This window comes from Colobus angolensis, unplaced genomic scaffold, assembly GCF_000951035.1.
Source record: "Colobus angolensis palliatus isolate OR3802 unplaced genomic scaffold, Cang.pa_1.0 Scaffold200, whole genome shotgun sequence".
Classification (NCBI taxonomy): Eukaryota; Metazoa; Chordata; class Mammalia; order Primates; family Cercopithecidae; genus Colobus; species Colobus angolensis.
This window is the reverse complement of record NW_012115156.1, coordinates 4,624,616-4,646,303: the sequence shown is the minus strand read 5'-3', so window position 1 is coordinate 4,646,303 and position 21,688 is coordinate 4,624,616. Positions and strand designations below refer to the sequence as shown.

The window sequence follows — 21,688 nt, the reverse complement described above, 5'->3', positions numbered from 1 at the left end:
CAGCTACTTGGGAGGCTGAGGCAGGAGAATGGTGTGAACCTGGGAGGTGGAGCTTGCAGTGAGCCGAGATCGTGCCACTGCACCCCAGCCTAGGCGACACAGCAAGACTCCGTCTCAAAAAAAAAAATCAATATCATTAAAATGGCCATACTGTCCAAAGTAATTTATAGATTCAGTGCTATCCCCATCAAGCTACCACTGACTTTCTTCACAGAATTAGAAAAAAACTAGTTTAAATTTCATATGGAACCATGAAGGAGCCCATATAGCCAAGACAATCCTAAGCAAAAAGAACAAAGTTGGAGGCATCACACTACCTGACTTCAAACTATATTACAAGGCTACAGTAACTAAAACAGCATGGTACCAGTACCAAAAGAGACAGACAGACCAGTGAAACAGAACAGAAGCCTCAGAAATAATGCCACACATCTACAACCATCTGATCTTTGACAAACCTGACAAAAACAAGCAATAGGGAAAGGATTCCCTATTTAATAAATGGTGTTCAGAAAACTGGCTAACCAAATGCAGAAAACTGAAACTGGACCCCTTCCTTACACCTTATATAAAAATTAACTCAAGATGGATTAAAGACTTAAATGTAAGACCTAAAACCATAAAAACCCTAGAGGAAAACCTAGGCAATACCATTCAGGACATAGTCATGGGCAAAGACTTCATGACTGAAACACGAAAAGCAATGGCAATGAAAGCCAAAATTGACAAATGGGATCTAATTAAACCAAAGAGCTTCTTCACAGCAAAAGAAACTATCAGAGTGAACAGGCAACCTACAGAATGGGAGAAAAATTTTGCAATCTATCCATTTGACAAAGGGCTAATATCCGGAATCTACAAAGAACTTAAACAAATTTATAAGAAAAAAAAACCCCATCAAAAAGTGGGCAAAGGATATGAACAAAAACCACAATGAGGTACCATCTCACGCCAGTTACAATGGTGATCATTAAAAACTCAGGAAACAACAGATGCTGGAGAGGGTATGGAGAAATAGGAACGCTTTTACACTGTTAGTGGGAGTGTAAATTAGTTCAACCATTGTAGAAGACAGTGTGGTGATTCCTCAAGGATCTAGAATCAGAAATACCATTTGACCCAGCAATCCCATTAATGGGTATATACCCAAAGAATTAGAAATCATTCTACTATAAAGACATATGTACACGTGTGTTTATTGCAGCACTATTCACAATAGCAAAGACTTGGAACCATCCCAAATGCCCATCAATTATAGGTTGGATAAAGAAAATGTGGCACATGTACACCGTGGAATACTATGCAGCCATGAAAAAAGGATGGGTTCAAGTCCTTTGCAGGGACGTGGATGAAGGTGGAAACCATCATTCTCAGCAAACTAACGCAGGAACAGAGAACCAAAACACTGCATGTTCTCCCTCATAAATGGGAGTTGAGCAATGAGAACACATGGACACAGGAAGGGGAACATCACATACCCTGGCTTGTCCGGGGGAGTGGGGGAGGTTAGGGGACGGATAGCATTAGGAGAAATTCCTAATGTAGGTGATGGGTTGATGGGTGCAGCAAACCACCATGGCACATGTATACCTATGTAACAAATCTGCACGTTCTGCAATGTATCCCAGAACTTAAAGTATAATAATAATAATAATAATAAAATACATAAGTAGTCTTATCAAAGCTTTAAAACCAAGAGTACTCATCTCTTCCTTACATTCTATTAAATATTTCCCCCATTGTGAACCTCTGATGTCTAGTGTTTTCATTTGCCACCCACTGACCAGCTGATGTTCTGCTGATTTGGGTGGTCTCTGAACACAGCAACTTGGAACTCATGGAGCCACCCTTGGCTTACAGCAGACATGTCAGCAACAGCTGTTTCACTGTGCTTAGGCTTAAGTTCCCTTATAAACTCCTGGCCTTCACCAGCATTAACAAAGTGTAGACCCAGAGGGTAATGATGATATCTATCTTACAAAATTATTGGGTGACTAAATTAGTTAATACATGTGAAAGTTAATTTTTGCTAACATTTAGCTCCAGTCTCAGAAAGTTCCCTTTTTCATTTTGCCAATCCCTATTCCTTCCTCTTTGATCACTATTCACTCAGCCTCAGGAATTCTTCCTGCTGTGCCATGAGCCCCCTGCGACACTTGGCGTTCTGTCATGCTTTCAGTTTGAAAAACTATTTTTACTTTTGTTTTCATCCTAATTATGTGCCTCTTTTTAGCAGCATCTTAAAGACACTCACTACTTTTATACTTTTCTAGCTGATGATGTTACTGCTGTTCATAAAATATCTCAGAACTTTAGCACAAACCTAGCTAACACACCCCTAACTAAGAACCAAAGGGGATTCACAGTTTCGGAGGGAATGATAGGATGAGGTCTTTGAAGAAGTCTACATGAAGACTTTGGGTGTATACCCAGTAATGGGATTGCTGGGTCAACTGGTATTTCTGATTCTAGATCCTTGAGGAATCACCACACTGTCTTCTACAATGGTATGAACTGCTTTGTTCATAGCTGTGAACTTCCTTAAATGGAAAATTTATAAGTAGAGGCATTTCTATAATGAGGGGAAGATATCTTCCCTTATAAATGGAAGATACAAAGGGAAAAAAAGAGAGTCCTTGCCTTTATGTATCTTGTAATTTAAATGGGAAGAAAAGGCACATACTTATGAAATAGCCAGGGACTCCCAAATTTGTATATGAAAGTGACACTGTAGTAGATGAGGATATTAAGAACCAAAGGGGATTCACAATTTCGAAGGGAATGATAGGATGAGGTCCTTGAAGAAGTCTACATGAAGTGATGGTTCTTTCTGACTGGCAGGGTGAGAGCCTTCTGACAGCTCTCATTCTTCAGGAACAGAGTTTATTCTCAGTTAAGACTTCTTTTATATATCTCAGTAAATGCTAAAAATTCTCTGTGTGTAGGTCTTACATGTTTCTTTTTTGGTTTATTTCTAGACATTCTGCAATTTTTGTCATTATTATGAACAGGAATCGCTGAATTTTTATCACAGACAGTGAGAGAGACTGTGAGTGGATGCCCAGACATCCAACCTTCCCTCCCTAGGTATCCTAGGCTAACAGCGGGAAGTATCACGTTGACCAGACAAGTTTCAGAGTGTCACTGGGAGCCACCTACCTGGAGAGGACGTTATCTCGGTTGTTGCCCACGGGCATGCTGGCCAGAGGCAGGGGGTCCTGATGGAGAGCCAATGTCCAGATATTTGATGTAATCCCACCTTAGAAATTAGAAGTTCACATTCTCCCCTTTTTGCTTTTCTTAAAGAAATGCTTTCATGGGTTCAAAAAAAAATTTTTTTTAAAGTAAAGCATAGGCTAGCTCCCTTCTTGCAGAAAGCTATCTAACTGCAAAGGGTGGTCTAAGAGTCAAATTCTTAATCTAAAATATGTAAATTACTAAGAGTAAAAGGAATAAATTCCCAGTGAAATAGAGACCAAAGAAATCATTGTCAACCTACCAGCCGAAGAAAATTCTTGTCAGAAATTGGCTTTGGACAGGCTCCCTGTCTGAGTCACTTACTTCTCTTCACATTCCCTGTTTTCCTATAAAACAATAATAAAACTGTCACACTGATAAAAAGATCCTAGTGCTGAGATAATGTGATTTGTCAAAACATGCTCATTCACTTTGGGAGGCCGAGGTGGGCGGATCACCTGAGGTCAGGAGTTCAAGACCAGCCCGACCAACATGGCGAAACCCCATCTCTACTAAAAATACAATAATTAGCCAGGGTGGTGGTAGACCCCTGTAATCCCAGCTACTTGGGAGGCTGAGGCGGGAGAATTACTTGAACCCAAGAGACAGAGGTTGCAGTGAGCCGAGATTGCACCATTGCAATCCAGCCTGGGTGACAGAGCAGGACTCTGTCTCATTAAAAAAAAAAAAAAATGCTCATTGACTCAACTGAAATGTGCTGACTCTTCTGCCATTTGACTTTCTTTTATAAACCTAGTGTTATTAGTCTTCCATTTTAAAGAAGAGAAAAGCAATTACTCAGATGTCCTAACTGTCAAGAGATTTGGAGAAACTATATACATATATGGTTCTTAGCTGGGCATAATTTGAAAGCCTATCTATTATCTAGCTAGCTAGCTAGCTATCATCAACTTTCAAATTCTGTCCAACTAGTTCTGCCCCACTGAGAACATGGATTTCTGTGATAATGAAAACTTTCTCTTACAATGAGAGGGCCAACAATTGTTGTAAAGGACTGAGAGAGCTACATGTCATATGTGACTGTAATAACCAACATTTCAGGGGGAAAATGTGATGTTAAGAGTCTTAGAATCCCAGGTGGTGGTGAGGGGATTTCTGGATCCTGAAGGTCAAGTGTTTCCAGAGAAAAAGAAGAATAGAGATTAGGAAACACCTTCTAATGTGGGAGCTTGAGCAGGGAGAGATTGGACAACTGTGGTAGCTCTATTTAATATGACAATGCATTTCTTTTTCTCTGTGCCCTTTGTGTCTTTGTTGATTGTTAACTGTACCAACTACCAGGAAAAGAGAAGAGGGTGTGGGCGACCAAGATTTAAACCATTCAAACTGCATATTGAAAGTTTGGGTACAAATTATATTAGAAGAAGGGATGATTAACTTGAGGGGTCTGAGATCTTTCTCTCTCTCTTTTTTTTTTTTTTTTTTTTTTCTTGAGACAGGGTTTCACTTTGTTGCCAAGGGTGGAGTGCAGTGGCATGAACAGGGCTCATTGGAGCCTTGACCTTCCAGGCTCAAGTGATCCTTCTGTCTCAGTCCTCCCAAGTAGCCGGGACTACAGGCACATACCACTACACCCAGCTAATTTTTGAATTTTTAGTGGAGACAGGGTTTTGTCATGCTGCCCAGGCTGGTCTTGAACTCCTGAGCTCAAGGGATCTGCCCGCCTCAGCTGCCCAAAGTGTTGTGACTACAGATGTGAGCGTGCCTGACAGAAGTCTTTCTCTTCTAATTGTCACCAGCATCTAATGTGTCTCCATCTCCTCGGTTACTGTGGACAATTATGAGCTGACATTGCCTTGCATATACACAGGCAAAACATTTACTTTGAAGTGATCCCTGTCAGGTATTCTTTTTACTCTTGAAAATTTAAAATTCTAGTAAGCCCAGTATAAGTCTATATCTAGTCTTAGAATAACAATAACAGCTTCCAGTTGTTATTTTTTATAATTTCTATAGCATTCTTTATCATGTTGATTTTAGTGTATTGAGGACCTATTGTGCACCAGACACTTCCTTGTGCATATGAAATTCCTCTTCCTTACCTCTATGCATGGTAGCCTCTGAGGCTCTGAGAAGTTGACTCAGTAATATTTTGTAAACAGTGGAATTGGAATCTAAACCCAACTCTGTCTTGGTCCAAAGTGCATGCTCTTTCTACTGAGTTACGCTGTCATAATGTTTATAGGGAATAATGTCTTTCTTCTTCCTCCACTTCACCCTATTGCCTGCTTACTTTGCTGGTATGTTTTATATTTTATTTCATTTCTGAGTTATTCAGAATAAGAAACTGTGCTTGCTTAATTATGAGTCAGAGCTGTCTCCTGCATAAAACTTTTTAACAACTTCCTCTTGGGAAAAAAAATTGCAACTGTTATCTCAATGCCATGGCCACGGTTACCCTATCTCTTGGTTTCTGTTTTGTACTTCACTTCCTACTAATGCCATTCCCCTCACACTTCAGGCTATTTCGTGACACTGTGCTTTTGCTCATGTTTCTTTGGCTTAGATCCTCACTCCTCGAAATGTAGTTCCAGGACCAGCAGCATCAATGTCACCCAGGAGCTTGTTAGAAAGGCAGGATCTCATGCCCCACTCCAGACCCCAGGTGATTCAAATGCACAGTAATGGTTTTGAGAAGCACTGACGTAGAATGTTCTTATTATGTTTTCCACCTAGTTAATTTTTTCTTACATTTTATTATATTTTGTTTTGTTTTCGCTCTTGTTATCCAGGCTGAAGTGCAATGGCACAATCTCAGCTCATGCAACCTCCGCCTCCTAGGTTCAAGCGATTCTCCTGCGTCAGCCTCCCAAATAGCTAGGACTACAGGCTTGTGCCAACATGCCTGGCTAATTTTGTATTTTTTGTAGAGACGGATTTTCACCATGTTGGCCAGGCTGGTCTCAAACTCCTGACCTCAGGTGATCTGCCCGCCTCAGCCTTCCAAAGTGCTGAGATTATAGGCATGAGCCACCACACCTGGCCAATTTTTTAATTTTTTATTTCAATCGGTTTTTGGGAAACAGGTGGTGTTTAGTGACATGAATAAGGTCTTTAGTGGTGGTGATTTCTGAGACTTTGGTGCACCCATCGCCCAAGTAGTGTACACTGTACTTAATGTGTAACCTTTTATCCCTCACCACCCCCCACCCTTTCCCCCAAGTCCCCAAAGTCCAGTGTATCATTCTTATGCCTTTGTGTCCTCATAGCTTAGCATCCACATATGAGTGAGAACATACGATGTTTGGTTTTCCATTCCTGGGTAACTTCACTTAGAGTAATAGTCTCCAATTCCATCCAGGTTGCTGTGGATGCCATTCTTTCTTTTTTACACCTAGCCAACTCTTAATCATTCTTCAAAACTCACCTCTAAGAAGCTAAGGTCAGTAGTTCTCCAAATATAGTCCAAAGACTCTTGGTCAGGGGGTCCCCAAGACCCTTTCAGAGAGTCTGTAAGTTCCTCTTGTCCAACTACACGTCTGTGTGAGACAGACTTTTTCATAGACTTCAACAAAAACAACATATTGCAACAGACTGCCTGCAGCAGCAGATAGGTGAATCCAGCTGCCTTTCATAAAGCCAGACTTCCAGAAGATCTGCAAAGATACCACACAGTGTCATTCTTCACACTGAATCTTTTTGTTGCATTGAAAAATACAGTTATTTTTCCTAAAAATATGTAATTTATTTACCATGTAATAGGTTTATATTTCAATGAATTGATATATTTAATATTAATTTTATATTAACAAATACACATATATTTTATATGTAATCTTTTAGATATAATTTTATATAATTAACATATTAACATTTGATATTTAATGAATTAATAAAACATTTCCCATACAGTAAATAGCAATAGCTCTAACCCCCATAAACAAAAGGTCTTTGGCATTCTCAATAATTTTTTTTTTTTTTTGACACAAGTTCTCACTCTGTCACCCAGACTGGAGTGCAGTGGCACACTCATAGCTCACTGTAGCCTCAACTTCCCCAGGCTCAGGTGATCTCCTACCTCAGCCTCCAGAATAACTGGGACCACAGGTGTGTACCACATTCCTGGATAATTTTTGTATTTTTTGTAGAGACGCAGTTTTGCCGTGTTGCCCAAGCTGGTCTTGAACTCCTGGGCTCAAGTAATCCACTGGCCTTGGCCTCCCAAAGTGTGTGATTATAGGCATGAACCACTGTGCCTGGCCTCAATATTTTTTTAATGTAAAAGGGTCCTGAGACCAAAGAGCTTTGGATCAATTTTCTGGGGGGTGAACAAAGTGCCCTCCTTAGCAGGTCTGTGATATCATGGGCATAACTCACCGTTATGCTTATCATTTTATATTAAAATAATCTGCTCATAGAGCTCTCTCATTAGACAATAAGCTTCATGAGGACTATGTGCTATTCATCTTTCCATTTACTGAACCTGATGAACTACCTAACAACCCCTCCCACTCCCGTCCAAAAATAATTGAGGACCAAGGAGTATGTCTACTATCTAGTTTATAGTAACAATGTCATTAAGTTCAAATGCACATAGCGGAGCGAAAACTTAATATAGAGGACCAAGGAGTATGTCTACTATCTAGTTTATAGAGAGCACTAGACAACCTACAGCTGAGACCTGCAGCTTTAGCAGGCATGAACTGTGCATGATGCTGAAGGAAGCAGCACATGGACATCACCACTTGTTGAGTTTCATCCCCTCAAAATGTGTTTCACCAACCTGGAGTTCTGTCTCCCAGGATGAGGCAGGGAAGCTCTGTGAGCATACTACCCATTCATGCACAGTCATGCCAGATGAACAGTAATCTCCAGTATTCATGGTGCCTTCAAAGGCCCGGTGACCCTCAAAGATGCAGGGAGAGGACTACCTACAAAGATGTGGATGTTTCAACAGGAGACCCGTTTGGCCATGTCTTCTGTCAATTACCTTGGCCAACTCCAGTGTGAGAGGAGGAAGGCATGGGTCTTCCCTACACCAGAATCCTATGTTGTCAGACCAAATTCTACCACAAGTAGCTGTGTGAGACTTGATGAAGACCTACCTCTGCCCTTTGGACACCCTGACAGCCCCTTGCATGGAAGTCATGATAACGGTAGTCTCCTGAGGGCACACACAGCTCACCTTCTATTCAGAATCCAGCTGCAGAATCCTGTCAGTGGTGGGGCATAGGATGGAGCAAGGCCCTAGGTAATGCCCCTCTGAAAAATGTTTGCTACTGGGAGGTACCCTTACAGTATTTTTAGCCAGTCCAAATATTTTGAACACCTTTATTTTACCAGTGAAAATTCATTTCCCATATTCTAATTACAAATTCTTTAGGGGTGATTGGAGATAAAAATAGTTGGAGTCTTGTAACAGACCTCTGGTATGTGAACTGATTAGCTCACCAGGTGCTCGCTAAGCATACCCGAAATATGGATTTTTTTGTTACAGTACTTCATATTCTAATGAATGCCACTAAGGTGAAGAATCACTCACTCACACACACACACACACACACCTCTCACCCTATTTATGCTAGAGAATCTTCAAGTAAATCACAAACAGTGTAACAATGTCATTAAGTTCAAATGCACATAGCGGAGCGAAAACTTAATATAGTAGTGTCTCACTACTCAGCTATCTAGGAGTTTCATTTAACTGGAATAAACCAAGGACCTGTAAATAAACGAAGACAACCATTATTAGACACTATATGCCAGAATGATATCCATTATTGCATGGAATCCTCAAAACTCCAAAGCACATGTTCCACCCTGTAGCTCCGTATAAAGAGATCTTCGAATCTGTGTCACAATCCTCCTAGGTTTTCATTCTTAGTCTCGGCACAACTGACTCCTTCAAGTCTCACCCAGAGCCCAGGTGTTCTTGATTTGCACACAAATTGAGTAGTCTTAGCTGTCTGGTTTTCAAACCCTTCACAGATAAAGAGAAGTTAGAAGGAACAAAGAAGCAACTGCTGGTGGCAACACTGACAAACAGAAATGACAGCTGCTCAGGGTAGACCTGAAATTAAGGGATGGGCCAGCAAAATTTAATAAGTAAATATAAGAACCCAGTTCTTACAGTAACTGACTCATATATAATGATTCAGATAAGATCGAGATTCATACCTCAATAGACCCTGCTGGCAAAACACAGAGCATCCACTGCTGTTTCTGAAGATCATGCTCATGCCATGAGATACCTCTTAGGCACCACTGCAGACTCTTTCTGGACTTCCTCTTTCCTAGGGCATTTGGCCATTTGCTCTGAGCAGCTCTCTGTGCACTCCAACTGGTTTTGGTAGGTTCATCCCAACACACCCTCTTCACACCTGCACGTGTGGGTCTCCTGCCTTGGGACTCCTCTGTTGGTGCTGGAGCCTGAGGCACCTCTCAGCCTCCAGGTTTGCAATCCAGAAGTTTGCATGTGGTGGAGGGGCTGGGATGAAAGTTGGGAGCTGGTGAGACATTCTTCCCCCAGACATCTCCCAAAGGGAATGTCCTGAGCTTCAGTGGCTCAGCTGGCCTCTTGGAAGACGGTCTAGCCCGACTGAGATAGCAAATAGTGACTAGTGCAGTAACACACTCTCCTGTTAGCTGCCCCACCTCCCCTGCCTCCCACACTCTTGCCCTGGACTTGAGCTTTGTTTATAAAATAATAGCACATAAGCTTTTGACTCGAGTCCTGCTGTCTGGGGAACCCAGGCTAAGACATTCCTCACTATTAAGGAAGGTCAAGTTTGTTTCATAAACTCTGATTAAGAAGGCAAAAAAATGAGTAATGATTTCCATATACAGTTTCGGTATTTATTTTCTCCTCTTACTATCATTTCCAACATAAACAACTTTTTTTAAGTCCAGGTAATCGAACATGTATATCTTCAACTAGGAAGAAAACTCAGCTGCGTGAAATGATTATCTTCCTGAGTTTTTACAGCATGGTTGTACTGAAGGGACATCAAATGATGCAATAATCATAGTTGAGAGGAGATCTATCAGGGTAGACGGTCTGGAGAAAATCAATCTCAAGCTGATTTCTGAAGACTAGAGAACATGAGGAGGACAATGCAGCTTGAACACAGGGAGGGAACCCGTGTAACCTTTAGAGCACATTGCTGTGCACAAGGGTCATATCTTTTACATGAGAAACGAAGACGCTGTGTTATATCAGCCTGTTCATTTTTACCCTCAACAAGAAAACTGGTCAGCCCACCTAATCCATTCAGCTACCTCAGCTGATATTGATCGTGAAGGTGGCTAAAATAACTCCATTGGCTCTTTTCCCCAGTGGAGACTGACTGGCTGCTGGTGTGTAGCTTATTATTGATAGTTGTTAGAGTTTTGGAATTAAACTTGCTCCCTTGAATGGGGTGGAGGATTGTACTCTGTTGTCCTTTCAGCAAAAGATCTACATATATGTAGGCTAAAACAATCAGGGGAGCACACCTGCACACATACATGAACACACAGGCATACATGCACATGTGTACAGGCACTACTATCTAGTGTCGCTGTCATTCCTTTAAAATTTTCCTACCAAAAAAAGTAGAGATGGCTGGGTGTGGTGGCTCATGGCTGTAATCTTAGCACTTTGGGAAGCCAAGATGGATGGATCACTTGAGGTCAGGAGTTCAAGACCAACCTGGCCAACATGTTGAAACCCTGTCTCTTCTAAAAAGACAAAAAAATTAACTGGGCATGGTGTTGCATGCCCGTGATTCCAGCTAATGGGGAGGCTGAGGCAGGAGAATCACTCGAACCCAGGAAGCAGAGGCTGCAGTGAGCTGAGATTACACCACTGCACTCCAGCCTGGGTGACAGCGCAAGACTTCATCTGAAAAGGGGCAAAAAAAAAAAAACAGCCAAAGCCAGAGAAAAATATCTTTTCTCTGCTGCATTGCAAGGTTGTGAAGAAGATGCTTTTGTGAAGCAGTGGTCTGCCCTCTGCTTCCTCCACAGGGAAGGAGATGCATCCAGAAGATGCAGGCCATGCATCTGGATGATCCAAGTAAAAGGTTTTCTTCCACAGAATGCTTATCATGGAGTAGCACAGGGGAGGAGATGTCAAGACTAATTCAGGGTCAAAGCCAGCTCTGGAGTAGTTCGATTACAACTTTCAGAGACTACTTCAAGCACAGCAGCCCTAAGTGCTTTCACTTAAAGACACTGCACACAGGAGAGACAAAACCCATTTTCAACTTAAACAATTCAAAAAGCTTGAAAGATTTTTGGCAAAATTCCATAGAGCTACCCCCAAAATGGGCTTCCATTTTCAGATGTGCATCCACGTCCATCACATATTTCACCTCCCTGTGGGCAATGCCAGAGGAGACAGAGGAAGGGGGAGAGAATGTTCCATGCATTTGCAAACTGTCAAAGCATATCATTTGTCCTCTAAATAAGTGTTTACTAAGCATCTGCATGATTTTTCTTTGTCCCCTACAAGATGTAAAAATTGTAGGGAAAATGAATTTCTGGCCAGGCTTTACGTGAAATGAAAAACCAAACATGTTTAATCAAGATGCCAGTGACAGCTCATCGCTCATCATTACAGTGCATTTGTGGGGCTGTAATTTCTTTCTCACTCGTGATGTTTGCTTCTTTTCACATTTCCTCAGGCTGGCCCCCTTGGAAGTCGGCAGGTCATTTCCCCCACTTAATGCTCTAATACATTTCACTCTCGAGATCTCACACACCACCAGTTCTGGACTGCTATGTTTAGGGTTAGCAAAGCAGTAGGAAAACGCTTGCAGACAGAGAACAGTGATTTCTTTTTCATCCAAAGAAAAATGAGAGTTTGAAGATGCTTATCACACCCAGATTTGGGGAAATAAAAAGAAATTCCAAATTCTTTCTTCTCAGCAAAACACATTTTTTGTTTCAAGGCTATTCTTAGTGTTTCAGTGCTCTTTATTGATCCAGTTTATTGGACTTGAAGAAATTGAAAGGTTAGCACCCATATCTGGATTTGTGTTCTGTGTCCAAGGCTTACTTGGATTGGGGTGCTGTTGTGTGCAATTCCTTTTGATTGTGTAAAAATGGACTCCTTGTCCAGAACTAAATGCTGAGGAACATCTTCCCAATTGTGGTTTTGGTGCGATGAGAATTTGGGAGGGGTGGGCAGTGGAAAGGCTTTCAGCATCCATCGTGGACCTGTCCTTATCAGTTGTCACCTTCAAGCTGTAGAAAGCTGCTCTAGAAATACTTGTAAAGTGAGTTTGACTGCTTTTGCCTTTGCGTTTTTGACAAATATTTGGGTCTATGGTCTCAAATCTGTGGAGGAGATCCAGTCTATTTTTTGGGTCATTCTTGGGTTGATCCCACCCCTTCCCTCTAGTTCTTCCTCTTTCTTTTGCCCTCTGTTTTTTTTTTTTTTTTGAGACAGGGTCTTACTCTGTCGCCCAGGCTAGAGTGCAGTGGTGTGATCTCTGCTCACTGCAATCTCCACCTCCCAGGTTCAAGCGATCCTACTGCCTCAGCCTCTCTAGTACCTGGAAGTACAGATGATCACTTCCATGCCCAGCTAGTTTTTGTATTTTTAGTAGACATGGGGTTTCACCGTGTTGGCCAGGCTGGTCTTGAACTCCTGACCTCAAGTGATCCTTCCACCTTGGCCTCCCAAAGTGCTGGAATTACAGGTGTGAGCCACTGGCACCTGGCCACTCTTTTGCTGTCTTGATGAGTTTAGGCACCTTCTCCTATCCCAGGGTCTGAGTGTTCATAGGTAGGCAGAGAGGAAGTCACTCACATTCCAAACCAAGACCTAACCTGTTAAAGTGGCTGTTAATCTTAAATAGTGTCAAAATTTTACCATAATTGGAAGCTCAGAGAATGACCTAAAAGCTCAAGCTCAGAAATTGTTCATTTAAACTGGGGGTAGAAACCCTCACAGTGAAATCTGTTGCTACCTGGGAGTTGGGTCCTGATAAGCAAGAATGTCTTTAATTAAGTTCTTGGCTTTATGTACACAATCCTACATGGGCACTAATCCAAGAGGTAAGCATCTTATGAAGAACCCAAAAGCAGTCTGCACAGTTATTGCATGGTTGTGGTTTTTGGGAAACCTTGGGATTGTATCTCTCATACTCCTTGCCTTACTGAAATCACTGTAGTGTTTTTATTTTCTTGGGAAACCAAGACTCATCATTTATTAACCAAAATATCATTCAGTTAGTTATTCCACAAATATTTAGGAGTGCTTGCCATGTGGGATTCTCTCTGCGAGACCTTGGAGAGTTGGCCTTTCTGCTGAATTCTGCCAGCCCAGCAGTGTATCCATGTCATAGGTCTGGTTACCCTAGAAACTGGCTCTGAGATGGATATTACACTGTAGAAAGTTAACTGGAGCAGGTCCTTGGGATCAATACCTGTGGAAGAAGGGACAAAAGCAAGATGGGTAAAGGGAAGAAGCTAGGCTTTGAACAGTCTCAGTGGAGACATTAGTCAGCCCAGTGGGGACCAGGCCTGGACAATGGGCTCCTCTGGTCAGTCACCGATGTGCAGTCATTAGGGGAGGGGCATGACCTCGGGCAAGGCAGCTCTCCACCGGAGGCGGCACTGTCAGCTACTGGGAGAGTGAGTCCTTTAATCCTTCGTGGGGACCTGGGTGGCACATCACAATGTCCATTACAGTGTGCTAAGATGCTTTTAGCTACTCTACAGAAAATCTTGACTCAACTGGCTTCAACAATAGGACATTCCTTGCATCTCAAAGTAAGACATCCGGGATAAAGCACCTCCAGGATTGGTTAGTTCCATGGCTCACCAGCTTATCTAAGGAGCTCTCCATCCATCTGCTCTGTCAGCCTGAAGAGGCAACTTTGCTTCCCAGGCTTCTTCCTTTCATAGTCACAGATGGCCGTTGCCGGACTGGGTGTCACTGCAGGAAAGAGAAATTATTTCTGCCCTTGTGCTCTTTCTATTGTTGAGGAAGATATTTCCTTGTATTTCTCTTTCTTTATTGTGGTGAAATATACAAAACATAATATTCATCATTTTAACCATTCGTAAGAGTGCAATTCTGTGGCATTAAGTACACTAATGATAGTGTATAACCATCACCACTATACACAAAACTTTGTCATCATTCCCAATAAAAACTGTGTTCTCATGAAATAATAACTTTCTCTTCACCCTCAGCTCCTGGTAATTTCTATTCTCTTTTCTGTCTCTATGAATTTTCCTATTGTAGGTGCCTCAAGTATAAGCATACAGTATTTGTCCTTTTTGTCTGGTTTATTTTACTAATCTTAATGTTTTCAAGATTCATCCATGTTGCAGCATATATGAAAATCTCATTCCTCTTCATGGCTGACTAGTGTTCTATTGTATATATGTACAACGTTGTCTGTCTACTCATCCACTGAATAACGTAGCTACCAACATGCGCATACAGATACCTGTTCATGTCCCTGCTTTTAATTCTTTTGGATACATACCTGGGAGTGAAAATCCTGTGTCATATGATAACTTGATATTTAACCTTTGGAGAAACCATCAAACCATTTCCTGCAGTGGCTGCGTCACTTCACATGCCTTCACATGCTGCGTCACTTCACATGTCACATGAAGTGACATGATATGTCACTTCACACATCACATCAGTGCATGAGGAGTCCAGTATTTCTACATCCTTGCTAACATTTACTTCCCTTTTTTAAAGGTACGGTCATCCTTTCTCTCGAGTCTTATTGGCCTCTATTGTGTCACATGCCCACTCCTAAATTAATTATTTGCAAAGTGAAGGAGATTACCAAAATTGCCTTAAACCAATCAGGACCAGGGCCCTGGATAGGGTCTACATTCCCCTAAAGGAGGACAGTAAGATACCCGAAGAAAATCCAGACATTCCAGCAAGAAAGAAAGGATGGGATGAGGAAGAATACAGCGAAGCTACCATCAATGTTTGCCAACAGGGTGGCTTTAAAAATAGAAATGCCCAGAGCAGAGATTCTGATTCACTTGGTCTGCAGTGAGTACTCAGCATCAGTCACTTTTAAATGTTCCCAGTTGATTCTAATGTGCAGTCAGGGCTGCGAGCCCTGATCTAGCAGGTTAGGCTGTCCGTTAAGCCAGCATGTGTGAATACTGAGAGATGAGAAGGACAACATGCTACAGGAACGCTGTGCAGTGCACCTCGCCTGGTCCAGGGGGACTGAGGAAAACCCCTGAGAGGAAGTGATGTTCAGACTGATATTTGGAAGAGGCAAGTCAGCCAGGGCTGGGGAAGCGTGTCATAGACACAGGACAGCGTGTGGTTCAGTTTAAGAACAGGAAGAAGCTCAGTCTATCTAGAGTGTACACAGTGTCCGCTTCTAACCTTGAGGGGACAATATTTTTACTCAAATATATGCAACTCATGGGGCAAGGTCTATGTTCAACACTCCAGCTGCGTTTACCGCTGGGTAAGTTTCCCTCTCCCTGTGCCATGTTCTTGGTTGGCTGAGTGAGCAGCAGGTTATACTAGAGGCAGCAGACATTCAGGGTTTAAGAATTGAGTTTGAGACCTTCCCATGCTCTATACATCCGGTGTGGCTGTGGGGAAGGCCCATGACCTCTCTGGACCTCTGCACAGTTCCTGCAAAAGAGGTTATAAAAACTACGTCATAGGGCCATTATGGAACTCATTAAAAAACGTATGTGAGCGACATCATAAATATGCTGATGAGTTGCAAACTTCAACTCCCGTCCCCACCTCTCTCTAGGGCACATCTCGACTCCAGACCTATATGTTGATATCTCCTACCTGTCAGCCCCATTTGGAAGTACATTGGGCATCTCCCACTTACCGTGTCCAAGACAGAGCTCTTCATATGCCACTCCAAACCAGCTCCTCCTCCATTCTTCATCCTTGGTGTCATCCTTGACTCCACTCTTTCTCTCCAACATGGAGTCTGTTAACAAGTCTTGCCACTCTACTTTAGAAATATACCCAGATTCTGACCACTTCTTAACACCTCTATCAGGTTCAGGCCACCATATTCTTTAACCTGGATCATGTGACAGTCGCCTACAAGGCCTTCCAAACTTGATCCCCCATTATTCCTACTTTATCTCCTACAACCCTCCCTCTTGTTCATTTGCTCCAGCTCCAAGTCTCATGCAGCCCCAGTCTGCATGGCTTCAGGGCCTTGCTATTTGTGGGTACCCTGCCCCCAATTAGCCAGATGGCTAACTTCTCACTTCCTCAAGCCTTTAGTCAAAAACCATAGTGTCGGCAAGCCCTCCCATAGACACACTATTTAAAATTTCAGTGCCTGCCCTTAATGTATCATATTCTCCTTCTCTGCTTTGTTTTTTTCTTCCTGGTATTTACCACTAATGTGCATTAGTTTTGCTTATTTATATTGTTCATTGTCTGTGTTCCCTGCCAGAATATACCAGATATAGAGATCTCTGCCAGCATACCCCTGCTCCACAAAGCCGGGGATTGTCTGTTTTATTCACCTTTTTCTTGTTTTGACATGGAGTTTCGCTTCTTCACCCAGGCTGGAATGCAATGGCATGATCTTGGCTCACTGCAACCTCTGCCTCCCGGGTTCAAGCAATTCTCCTGCCTCAGCCTCCCCAGTAGCTGGAATTACAGACATAAGCCACCACGCCTGGCCTTGTTCACCTTCTGTCTCAGTTCTAGGGCAGTACCTGGCATGTAGTAAGCACCCAATACATTTATTAGTACAGCATTTTATAGAAGAGAAACCTGAGGCTCAGTGCGATTAAATAATTCATTCAAGGTCACACAGCTAGAAGGCATTGTGTAGTTAAATGTTCTGTGATGCTTTTCAACAACAACAAAAAACCCATTTAGCAAAAAGACAGGGCAGCATCAATGACTCCTCTCCAGCCCTCCTCCCTATCACCAGATGAAGAAAGGAAATCTAAAATGAGGAAGGAGTAGGTGCAAGAGGGCGCTGTGGAGTTGCTCTGTGGCCCTTTGGCGAGACCATTCAGGTTTGAGTGTTATTAGATGAGGAAGCTGGGGAGCCATCTCAGCACTTCCTCTGAAGCGCAAAGGCCAGTGACTGTTATTAAAAGGAGACCAGCTGCTGGAGGCTAAAAGTGCACAGGAGGAAGGGGTACTCCCTACTCAGGAAGGATTTGCTAAGTCGGCTTGAGATGGTCAGGGAGGATTTTTAGACATTTTTCAGCATCAAGACCCATCTCACTGGCTATCCTACACAGACTTACTGTGCCCCCTAAAAATTCCTTCTTTCATCCCTTCTACTGGACACACAAAGAGGAATCCTAGCCGATTATGGGGAGGACAATTAGGGAACAACCCTAGAAGTAGATCTCTGCAGCATCATTGGAATGAGGACAGTGATTATTATTTTTTTTTAAGAAGGTCTTTTTTGAGGAAGAGGAAATGTGCCTGGACCACGGGGGTTCTAGTTGGGGAAGCCCGGGCCTTTTTCCTCCTTACCCTTGGGAAATCACATTGCTATTGCTGTCTGTTCACAGGGACCCACCCGCTTGGCAGGGTAGAGCTTCTAGAAGCAGAGCCAAGGCAGGCAGGAGGCTCTTCAAACAATTCAGAGGGAGGAGGCAGGGGCAGGGTCTGAGTGGAAGCTGGGTGCTACAGGCTGGGGTCAGACTAGAGAAGGCTGGTTCCACAGGACTGGGGTCAGACAGCAGGAGCCAGAGCAGGGCCTCGGTCTCTCCCTGGGAGGCCATGGCACCTCCCTCCGCCTGGGGCCTTCATTACCCGAGGGTGTCTACTCCAAACCTGCTGCAAACATTCAGAGAGAGAAGTGCCCAGGGCCCAGCAGAGAGCAAGCTTTCCACACGTGTTTCTCTCCCTCTTCTTTCAGAAGCAAGATGGGGGTGGGGACAATGGCTCAGAGCAAGACTGGGAGAGGCTCCCTTGAAAGGCCTGGTTTGTAATCCAGAGAGTGGAGGAAGGAGAGGAAGTTGCTGGAGTTGCAAGATGGCTTCTGTTGCCATTGTTCAGTTGCTTTCTCTCCTCCTCAGAGGTGCAAAGAAGAAGTAACAGAGCCAAGTCTCTGGGTACCTCTTCCATGTTCCCTCCGTAGCCCCTTCCTCCTTACATGCTCATCACCAGCTCCCAGGTCCTCGGCCTGTGCAGGGCCTGTGCACTCCACACAGACATCCTCTTCAATAATGCTCTCAGGTCTTGGCTGTGGTCCTTTCTGGAAATTGCCCTTGGCCACAGACAGCTGCCTCGCCCAAACATTTGCTCGCCCAGGGGCTCCCTGAGGCCAATGCCCAGATAATGCAAGGATAATACCTTTCAATTTCATACAGGTCTTAAGATCATCTGGCCCAGAATGCCCCATCGGATCCACTGAAACTCACTGTGGGTGACCTCCCTCTGCCCAGTGCTGCCTTCCTCCCTTACTCACAGATCATCTGGAGAGAACTCCCTAAGAGCCTTCTGCCCATGACTCTAGAAAGCCACCTCTAAGGCCCTGAGTCCCTTAGCTGTCTTTGCTCTTTGCCCCTCCAAACACAGCCCCCTCGTTTGACTTCCTTAGGCACCCACTATCCACTAAAATGCAGCCATCCTGTATCCCAGTGAGTGGAAAATGGGTGCTGATGGGTTAATATGGTGCCCAGTAAAAATATTTACCATGATGGGAGCTGACGCACAGCTAGCAGTCTGCAAAACACATTGACATACGTTATTTCAATTGCAAGGCAGAATAGCATGGTGGTCTCTGAAGTGACTGCCTGAATTTGAATTTCTGTCCCACCGCTTATAAGTCTTGCGACTTTGGGCCAGCTACCCCTTTCTGTTGCTCAATTTCCCTGTCTGTAAAATGGGGGTAATAGTCCCATCTTCAGAGAATGTTTGTTAGAATTAAATGAGTCAATACATGTAAAGGTCTCAGACTGCCCTAGCATATGGCAAGCACATAGTATGCCTTAGCTATTAGTATTTGATTCTCACAACAACCCTGCGGTACTACAATTTCTACCTGTGTTGGGTACGTCTCAAGACACTCATATTCTCAGCCCAGCTTTTCACTCCAGCTGTTTGTTCAGCCACCTGCTGGCACGGGTGTAACAGCACCTTGCTGAGCTGTGCGGCTTCTCTTACTTCCTGCCTGAGATGCCTGCAGAGCCCACTTGGCTGCTCTGACTCAAGCAAACCTGAAAGTGTGAGGGAGCTAATATCCCATGTGGCACCCCTTGATGCCAAGGAGGTATTGGAGCCAATGGAAAAACAGTCCCTTCTTTTATTCCCTGAGAGGATAATCCAGAGGTATATTATGTCCCATCAAAATCCAAGTTCAGTTGCCCCAGCAGTAGCCATTCCAGTAATGCATGCAGTCACCACTCCCCCCTATTCCCCACTTCCTTGAGCCCATTTGCCCATCCATGCCTGTCAATGGAGCTCACATCCCAGCGTAAACTGCCCAGACACAGGCCATTGCCTCATGGTCTGCTTTTTTTTTTTCCGGGACAGGGCAGGGGGCAGGGCATCTAATTGTGCATAGGAGAAGAGTGAAAGAATAAAAAGAGGCATGTTCTAAACACCATGGAATACTATGCAGCCATAAAAGGGAACAAGATCATGTCCTTTGCAGGGACATGGATGGAGCTAGAAGCCATTATCCTCAGCAAATTAACACAGGAACAGAAAACCAAACACCGCATGTTCTCACTTTTAAGTGGGAGCTGAACAATGAGAACACATGGACACAGGAAGGGGAACAACACACACTGGGGCCTGTCAGTGCGGCAGGGAGGGGAAAGCGTCAGGATAAATAGGCGATGGGTTGATAGGTGCAGCAAACCATCATGGCACACGTTTCCCTGTGTAACAAACCTGCACGTCCTGCACATGTGTCCTGGAACTTAAAATAAAAAATTTTAAAAAGAACCATACAATAGAAGAAAGGAAAAAAAAAAGGCACGTTCAACATACATAATCAGATCTGGACTCAAGTCAGAGTCTTCCACCTACCAAATTTCATGCCCTCACACTGTGCCTGCACTCCTCACACTGTGCCGCACAGCTGTTAAGATGCATAAGATACATATGCATCTTAACAGAGGCCTTCCAGAAGCTTGATTAGGCTGCTGGAGGCCGAGGAGGAACACGCTGTGAACAGGTAGCTTCAGATACTTTCATGTTCCAGCCCTTCTCCTGTCCCTGCATAGAGGCAATCCTGCGTGGTAAGAGGGCGGTGAGCAGTGGCTCCACTTGGCTGAAGCCTGGGGTGGGGGCTGCACCTAACTTGTCTTTGTATCGCCAGCACTTAGCTCATGTATCAGTAACACTCAGGGTCTGGCACATAGCAGGTACTCAGTAAATGTTTGCTGGATGCATAGGTCCAGAACTCAAACTATGGGTGATTTGCTTCTTAATGATTACTTCTTAATGATTACACGCCTGTTTCTATATTTATTTTGTTGTTGTTGTTGTTTTTGTTTTTTGGGGTTTTTTTTGCTGGTTTGGAATGTGTATCTCTGATGGACAGAGAACTTTTTTGGAGTGGAAGATTGTCCACCTTTTTGCCAAGGTGAGTTAGTACAGAATTATGTACCTAAAATTATTTAAGAAGCATAAATGTTTCTCAAAATTATCTGAGAAAACCTGAATATCAGGTTGATTGAAGAAAGAAATCTCTAGGTGCTGTCTCGAACTGGTGCTTGTGGGATAAATGTCGCTCTAAGATACATGGGTTTGGCTAGCACAGTGTTGATTATACTGAAATTCTTCTGAGGTATGCCACAGGGCCTACCACTTCCTATAGCATTCTACCTGTCCCAACTCTCAAATTTGGGTCACCTGCTTAGCCCTTGCAGGTATATGGGTCCTGTGAGCCCCACACAACAGGCTTCCGTCTATAGAAAATGTTGAAGGAGCTGACTGGCACACTTCCCTCCTTGGGCTTTTTTCTGACTTTCCCTGTGACTTGCCCAGCCCATCCCCTGTCGCATCAGCAGGTCCTGGCGGTGATAACGGTGTCTTGCCCTGTAGGTACTATAAGATCTCCGTGGTGCTCATGTGCTTTGCGGTCCCCACGCTGGTGCCCTGGTACATCTGGGGAGAGAGCCTGTGGAATTCCTACTTCTTGGCCTCTATTCTCCGATATACCATCTCACTCAACGTTGCCTGGCTAGTCAACAGCGCCGCCCACATGTATGGAAACCGGCCCTATGACAAGCACATCAGCCCTCGGCAGAACCCACTCGTCGCTCTGGGTGCCATTGGTAAGTAGGGGTGGTGAGGGCCAGTGGGGAGAATGGTGGCCCAGGTTTTCTTGGCCTCTCAGTAGTTTTGTGGAATCAGTAAAGAGAACCAGTGGAGTGGAGTTCAGTGAACTTGAGCTTTTATGTTTTTCCGAATCGGAATCTCACTCTGTTGCCCAGTCTGGAGTGCAGTGATACAATCTCGGCTGACTGCAGCCTCTGCCTCCTGGGTTCAAGCAATTCTCCTGCCCCAGCCTCCTGAGGAGCTGGGATTACAGGC

General features: G+C 43.8%; 1 protein-coding gene across 1 annotated transcript in view; it reads left to right on the top strand.

Moving 5' to 3' along the window:
• The window catches only part of SCD5 (stearoyl-CoA desaturase 5), a 188,478-nt gene that overhangs the window by 146,843 nt on the left and 19,947 nt on the right, over positions 1–21,688 (top strand). Inside the window, exon 4 of the mRNA XM_011941798.1 lies at positions 21,197–21,429. Coding sequence (XP_011797188.1) covers positions 21,197–21,429 — 233 coding nt within the window. The remainder of the gene's footprint in view (positions 1–21,196; positions 21,430–21,688) is intronic.